The sequence below is a fragment of the Lichenostomus cassidix genome, chromosome 5 (genome assembly GCF_008360975.1).
Source record: "Lichenostomus cassidix isolate B80296 chromosome 5, HeHo_3.0, whole genome shotgun sequence".
Lineage (NCBI taxonomy): Eukaryota > Metazoa > Chordata > Aves > Passeriformes > Meliphagidae > Lichenostomus > Lichenostomus cassidix.
The window spans coordinates 58,985,141-58,992,726 of NC_139486.1; the positions used below are offsets into that span (position 1 = coordinate 58,985,141).

At 51.2% G+C, this 7,586-nt stretch overlaps 2 protein-coding genes across 2 annotated transcripts; one reads left to right on the forward strand and one right to left on the reverse strand.

Moving 5' to 3' along the window:
- Positions 1–1,140: 1,140 nt before the first annotated feature.
- LOC146436789 (mas-related G-protein coupled receptor member D-like) lies at positions 1,141–2,133 on the forward strand. Its single transcript, XM_085063906.1, has one exon. The coding sequence runs from the start codon at positions 1,141–1,143 to the stop codon at positions 2,131–2,133; it is 993 nt and encodes a 330-aa protein (XP_084920032.1).
- A 4,549-nt stretch (positions 2,134–6,682) lies between these two features.
- On the reverse strand, positions 6,683–7,456 carry LOC146436790 (mas-related G-protein coupled receptor member B5-like). The gene is made up of 2 exons (XM_085063822.1): positions 7,210–7,456; positions 6,683–7,008 (listed from the first exon to the last, which is right to left on the reverse strand). Exons 1-2 carry the CDS (start codon positions 7,454–7,456, stop codon positions 6,683–6,685), a joined length of 573 nt encoding a protein of 190 aa, XP_084919948.1.
- Positions 7,457–7,586: the final 130 nt, after the last annotated feature.

A 7,586-nucleotide genomic window follows, 5' to 3' on the forward strand; every position in this document is an offset into this window, starting at 1 on the left:
CAGCAGCCCAATTACCCCTGCTGAGCATGTGTCTCCTCTGAGATTAGGTTTGTGGGGTACATGGTGCTGCCAGTGTGCTCTTATCTCCAAGTGGTTCCTTGGTTCCACAGCCTCAGCCTTTCACAGCACAGGGACTGGCATTTTGTTGCTTGTTTTCTGCCCTTATTTCATGCATTTTCCATCTCCTCTGGAGCTGTATCCTGTGCTTGTCATCCCCCAGACTGATGTGCTCCAAAGATACCCTTGTTAATGCACAAGGTCCATGGTCCCTCAAGGGTGTCCAGCCTGGAGCTGCAGGATTTGGAGTTAGAGGAAGACTTGAAACAAGGAGAGAACACAAGTTCAAGGTCCCTCCCTGAGAGGGAGATGGAGAAAGGTGCAACTCCTGGAAGTGTGTCCCAGAAGGAAGTTAGGAGAAGTGTTTGAGCACCAGATACATGTCACTAGAGGCACCGAGCAACTTGTGCTGTTGCAGGTCTGCACATCAGGGATTTCTCACTCTTGGAGGTCTCTGGCTCATCTCTCTCACCTCTCTGCCATCCTGGGAAGGATTTATGTCCCCTCCTGTGTTGATGGATACCCACCATCCACCACCACACAGGGAAAGCCAGAAGCCCCTCACATGGTGGGACAACAGCAGAGAATGGCAGGAAGAGAGGAATGGGGTGACATGGCCACCTCCTCCTGACAAGATCTCTGTCCCTGGGACATGTGAGGGGAAGCTGTCACTGATGTGGTGAGATTGTGAGGGGAGGCTCTGACCATGGGATGTGATCTCTGGGCTAAGGGCTGCACACCAGGCACAAGGGATGAGGCTGAAGCAGAGCCTGTGGTCCCAGCAGCCACCACCAGATCCTTTTCCAGTGGGGTTCCTGTGACAGAGCTGTTCCTACAGGAGGTAGGAGTCCAGGGATGGAGTAGTGGGTGATGCCTCCTTTCTAGGGACAGGACTGGACAGGGTGGGAGTTTGTCCTGGGCACTGCAGGGATGGGGGTTCTTCCTGGGTCTGGTGTGGGGCTGTGAGAGCAGAGGAGAAGTGCTGGGAATGCTGATGGCCCTTATTTCCCTCTGGTTCCCCATCTCTCCCTAGAAGGTGGTGGAAGAAGGAGAAGGCAGCCACTGGGAACAGGATCATTCACCATGGAGGAGAGCAGCACAACAAACTTCACCTTGAATGATACCACCTCTGGAGCTCTGGACTGGGAGGAATTTGTGACACGTGTATGCTTGGGCATTCCATATACAATGATTGCCTTTTTTGGGGTCTGTCTGGGGATTTCCCTCTGTGGGCTGGTGGGGAATGGGATGGTCGTGTGGTTCCTGGGCTTCCACATGAAGCAGAACCCTTTCACTGTCTACACCCTTAATCTGGCTGTAGCTGACTTCTCCCTGCTCCTCCTGTTCTCCCTGATTTTTCTGGCTTTTCTGACCATGGCAATATTTTGCACATCTTTGTTACATTCTATTGCACACTATTGGTATTTTGTGTATGTTCTTGGGTTTGCATGCCACCTGTTTTACCTGAGCAGCCTGGGGCTGCTGACAGCCCTCAGCATGGAGCGCTGTGTCTCCATCCTCTGCCCCATCTGGTATCGCTGCCACCGCCCCCGGCACCTCTCGGGTATCGTCAGTGGGTCCCTCTGGGTTCTCATTGGGGTTTTTGTGTCCTCCCTCTATGTCACCCACACCTTTACTAAAGACTCTGTGACCATCCTTGCAGGTGTAGCCCTCACCATTTCCGTGGTTTTTTCCCTCATGATGTTGGTTTCCAACCTGCTCCTGTTCCTCAAGCTCTGCTGTGGCTCCCAGAGGAGACACCCAGGGAGGCTCTTTGTCGCCATCCTGCTCAATGTCCTGCTCTTCTTCGCCTGTGGCATCCCTTTCTGTGTCGTGGTTTTCCTCAATCTTCCTAATTCTAGCCCTTTATTCCCCGGAAACACCTCCTTGCTGCTGGCCTTGCTGAACAGCAGCCTCAACCCTGTGATTTATGTGCTGGTGGGGAGCTGGCGGCGGCGTCGCTTCCAGCGCTCCGTCAAAGTCGCTCTGCAGAGGGTGTTTGAGGAGAAAGCCAGGAGTGAGGAGAGCAGCCATTGCCCTGGGGACACTGCTGTGGTGGAGGAGACAGCTCTGTGAGGCACTGCTGGACGTGAGGCACCTGGAGATGTGTCACCTCAAAGACACCCACAAATATGGGACCATGTGGGCACATGGCTCTGAGCTCAGTCCTGTTCCTGTATTCCCTATGAATGACCCTCATTGCCTCAGCCTCAGGGAATAAACTCCATCTCCTTTGGCTCAGCAGATGAGTTTCATGGGGTTTTGGGGGATCTCTTGCCTGGGCAGAGTGTGACAGGTTAAGCCCTGGGGACACATCCAGCATGGGATGGCAGTGATTTCCCAAATCTCTGTGGGGCTGGGGCCTCTAGATGGCAGGAGAAAGGTAAGGATCTCAAGGAGCATCCTTCCCTTTCTGTCTGACAGAGCCAGCCCTGCACTCCCTGCTGATGGGAAGAGACCAAACTGACCCCAGGTAGGGCTGCCGAGCTGGGGGAGGGACAGCAACATTCCCTTGCCCATTAAGTGGGAATTTGTCACATTTTTCCATTCCAGAATTAAATCATTCTGAGTAAAGTGCAGGGACGATGGTGAATTCCACTGAATTCTGGTGCCTGTGACCAAAAAAGAGCTTGAAATAAGGAAATTCACATCACCAGGTGCTTGGACCATTTTATTGTGCAGAAATCAGGGGGTTATGCTGCTGTTCTGCAAAATGGGGCCATCCTCTGGTTCCACAGCATCAATGTCCAAGGAAGCCCTTCAGCACCTCCATCCTGAACCGGGCCATTCTCAGGAGGAGCTGATCAGCAACTCTGCACAGCAGCTTGAGCCAAAATCCAGGTTGTACTTATCTTTTTCACATTGTTACCACCCCATAATTAGATCTGGATTTATTCATTTTGTTTGTTTCCAACATGGTAACTCTGACCCCAAAATGTGTTGAATAAACAACATCCATTTGCTGCAGAGCTCATCCCTGGTGAACAGTGTCCAAAAATTGCTCGTTTCCTTAGTTTTTCCCACTCTAAAGCCTCTGTCTTGTGTGAGGAGGGCAGGTACCTGTCTCACACCAGAGCTCTTCCTAAGGCACATTCCTGCAATGCTTGGGATGATGTAGACAGTGCCAAGAGCTCCTCATTCCTCCTGGGAGAGATCTGGGCAGCAGACACATCTCTTGCTCAGGGGAAGTTGTCCCTCCTTTTCCCACTGCCTTAAATCCAGGGGAAGACACTGTGCCACTGCTTCTGGAAAGGGAAGTGAGAGTGAAAGCCTTGGGTGGTGAGTCATGCTTTGGAGATTGTCAAGGTTTAGCCCTGACTAAATGCCAGGCACCTCGACTCTCTCTTGCTACAAAAAGAAAACTATAAAAAATACACACCAATCTCATGAGTCAAATGAGATAGGACACTGGTTGGCAGGAGGATGCACAGAAAAAGGGCAAGCAGGCTCCAAGCTTAAAGTTGCAAACAGTGATTTAATTACCTAAGAGAGTTGGAGGATAAATGCAAGGCAAAAATAAACTTTTCATACAGTTTTTGTTCACCCCCCCCCCCCAAAGAATCTATAGTATTCACCCCCTTTCCTCTTTTATAACCACCAAACCTGGGTAGGGGGACAGGGTGTGGGGGGGTATTTTTTTCAGTCCACAGAGCAGGTCCATACATCTATTCATCACCACAATTCTTGTACTACGAATACTCTTTATCTATATTTATCTCTCTTTCTCATCAGGAAGTTTTTCTGCTCTCACCCCCACCCTCTTAAGAAGCCGTCTCTCTGCTCACCCCCCTTTCCCTCTTTCCAAGCCCACAACACAGACAGGGGGCAGGGTGAGAGGGGTTTGTTCTCTGGTCAGTTCAATCAGGGAGAGGGGTTTTTCTACTTAGCCAGGGGTCCTTCCCACAAGAGACAGTCCTCTGGGAACTTCTTTGGCATGGGTCCAATCTCATGAGCAACATCCTGCCCGAAATTCTGCTGCAACATGAGTCTTTTTGTCCATAAGGTGCTGTGCAGACTCTGCTGAGCTGAGGCCAGGCTGCTTCCATGCCAGGAGCAAGGCCTTTCTCTTCCTTGAAAAGGCCTCTGTAGCTTTAACTCTTTTGAGACTCCAAACTGGATCACTGCCCTGTCCAGGCATCCACCTGCTCCTCTGGCATGGGCTGTGGGTGGATTTCTGCACTCCTGTGGACTCCATGGGCTGCAGGGGAACCTCCTGCTCCCCCCATGGCCTTCACCACAGCTAGCAGAGAGTTTTCAGCTCCAGCACTGGAGCAGCTCCTCCCCCACCTTCTTCACTGACCTTCACGTCTCCATGCTGTTCTCCCTCACATATTTTCACCTCCACCTCCTCCTCCTCCAACTACAAAGAAGTGAAAAAAGTGTGTGCCTGCCTTGTTTTGATTTCTTCTTAAATATGTTTTCACAGAGGCATAACCAGCACCTCCAATTGGCCCAAACTTGGCCAGCAGCATGTCCATCACCTTCAGAGCCATCAGAGATTGGCTCTGCTGGACTTGATTTAAAAACTTCCAGAACTTGCACTCAGGACACACAGGAGCCATCTCTGTGTCACTCCCCACCCCTCAGACACTTCCCCAGGCCTACCACAACAGCTTCTGAGGAGTCCAAATTTCTCCTAGATGTTAAAAATACTTTACTGATGTTTTGGGCCAATCAAAACCACCACATTGACACACGTGAGGTTAAACATCTAAGAAGCATTGATTAACAGAGTTGTTAATGATTAACAGAACAGAGCAACTTCCACATCTGAGAGGGATTTTCTCTCCCTGTCTCCCATTTTCATGTCCATTGGAAAGTAGAAACTTTCTGAGGTACAACCTCTTATCCAGGAAAGGACTCCCATCATGAAGGGAGTTTCTCCCAAGGCAAGTGCAGAAGGATCATGATCCTTCCATGTATTTTTCTAGCTCCAAGCACCTTCCTTGTCTCCAGTGTCACCCAGGCCACTCCCTACCTGAGCTTCCTGTTTTCCATGGAAATATAGAATGGTTTGGGTTGGAAGGGACTTTAAAGACCATCCTCTTCTGACCCCCTGCCACAGGCAGGGACTAGAGTACATTGCTATTCCACTAAAGTATGTTGCTCCGAGCTCCATCCAACCTGTCCTGGAAAACTTCCAGGGATCCAGGGGCAGCCACAGCTTCCCTCAGATGCACCTCAAGTGGAGCCAAACCTCAAGTCACAGTTTCAACATGAGCGGAGCTAAAACCATCCAGACAGCCCAGAGAAAATGGGAGAACCCAGCAGAGGCAGTTCCAGCTCCAACCCCTTGTCCTGACAAGACAGCCCACAGCCCCAAACTCAGTGTGCATTTTTGGGAAAAGACTTCCAGAGGCAATCCCAAACACCTGCCCACTTGTCTGGGCAACAGGGCTCAGTGTGAATTTTCCACACCTCAGTCTTCTCATGTGTCAGGACTTGCTGGAGATGGACAGGAATGACTCAGGAATTGTTCTGCACTGCTGTGCCAAGATTTCTTATCCACCTGCATGCTGTTTTTAAGCAACCACACCAAGAAAATCCATTTGCAGAATGTCTGATTCTTGGTGACTCAATTTTAATATTCCACATGGTAGGGAAGCTCATTTCTGAGGCAGAGAAAGCTCAGACCTGTTGAATAGGAAAGATTCAAAGCAAAGACTTGAAAACAAAAGCTTTCAAAGGTGTCCCTGGATACAACCTAACACCCTGTTAGGGTGGTGGTAGCAGTCCCACTGAAGTAGTCCAGTTGAAGCGGTGATCCTGTGAAGGTCTAGTCTCCAGCTGAAGATCCAGTAGTAGCTCTCGTCCTCTGGGAACCCAGTAGACAGGGCTAGCTCAGGCAGTTCCAAGGCCAGGTTATATCCACGTGGGAACACCTGGTTCCTCCCTCCTGGGCAGAGCATCCCACAATGGGATAAGTCCATGAGTCACACGGTGGGTCCCTGATGGCCCATTGCCTGTCATGCGGGGTGGGTCATTAGCAGGTGATAGCAGCTAACGGCCCACAGCTGGTGGTAATAGAATACTTAACTACATCAATATTGCAACCTAGGACAGGCTGATTCTTGATTCTTGTCAGAGACTACAAGCAACTTTTTGCAATCATGTGGCTATACGCCTTACACAAGCAACTTTAGCAATCATGTGGCTATATTTGCAATCATGTGGCTATACGCCTTACACAAGCAACTTTAGCAATCAAGCTTTAGCAATCATATAATCAATTGATTAAGCGTACCTATGCACCCACACCCTGGATTTATTGAACAAACACCCTCTTTTACATCCCTGCCCATGGAGAAAGGGTCAGAATGTGATGATCTGTAAGGTTCCTTCCGACCCAAACCTTCCCATGTTGATTCCTCACATCATCCAGAATCCACCCCAGGCAGGAGTTCCCCTGCTGCACACAGCACCAGCCTGACAGAGCTCCAGGAGCATTTGGACAGCACTCTCAGGCACAGGGAGGGATTGTTGGGATGGCCAGGGAGCAGGTGCAGGAGATGGCCAGGATGGTGCAGGGCCAGGAGCTGAACTCTGTGATCCTCGTGAGTCACTTCAAATTCAGGATGTTTTTTGATTCTATTTCACAGTGATTCTATTTCATGAGGATTCCACTTTATGATGATTCCGCTGTGTTGTCCCTATTCCGGGGCTCTGGCACATCCTCAAAAGCCCTCTGGAAGGCAACTCTAACAGAGAGGGTGAATTCCTTTGCACAGCTCTCAGCCAGGAAGTAAATCAGAGGGTGGGCACTGCTGTTGGCACAGGCGAGCAGGACAGAGGTGCTGAGGGCAAAGACAGAGGGGTCAAAGGCTCTCAGCAAGAGCCAGAACCCAAAATCAGCGGTGAAGAAGGGAAAGAAGGTGACAGGCAGCAGGACCAGGGCACAGAGCTTCCGTGGGGGCTGTTTCCATGAGCAGCACAGGAGCCTGGCCAGCAGGGCTAGAGCAGAACAGATCAGGGTGAGCACTGAGAAGAGGTAGCTCAGCACCAAGGCCACCAGCACCAAAGGGCAGACACAGGGGGTGACGGTGAGCAGGAAGGAGAGGAGCCAGAGCAGGACACACAGGAGCACCGGGAAGCGCTGGGAGCGGTGGCAGGGCCAGCAGGACACAGGGAGGACAAAGAGAGCTGTCCCAGCACTGAGGGCTGTCAGAGAGTAGAGCCGGGCCGTGAAAGAGAAGAGGATGGTGACGTTCAGCCCGGCTGTCACACCCCGTGAGCCCAGCTGGTGGCAGAAGCTCTCTGGGCCATAAAATATCCCCAGGGCCATGGTGATGAAGAGCAGGAAGCTGAAGTCAGCGATGGCCAGGCTGAGGATGCAGATGGTGATGGGGTTCCTGCAGGTGTGGAAGCAGAGGAGCCAGAGGACAGCCCCGTTCCCCACCATTCCACACAGGCACAGGAGCAGCGTGACAGGGACTCTGCTCTAGTGGCTGTTGTCACACTGGGTCCAGTTGGAGTGCTTGTCCTCATTCCAGCTCCCATTGGAGACTTTCCCACCGGGCTGGCTCCAGCAG

What these genes read in the sequence shown, in the direction of transcription:
- LOC146436789 (XM_085063906.1), top strand. Translation starts at nt 1,141, where the DNA reads ATGGAGGAGAGCAGCACAACAAACTTCACCTTGAATGATACCACCTCT.
- LOC146436790 (XM_085063822.1), bottom strand. Translation starts at nt 7,456, where the DNA reads ATGGTGGGGAACGGGGCTGTCCTCTGGCTCCTCTGCTTCCACACCTGC. An exon ending in CTACTCTCTGACAGCCCTCA is followed by an intron (nt 7,009 to 7,209) that starts GTGCTGGGACAG and finishes GTTCTGCTCTAG; the next exon opens with CCCTGCTGGCCAGGCTCCTG.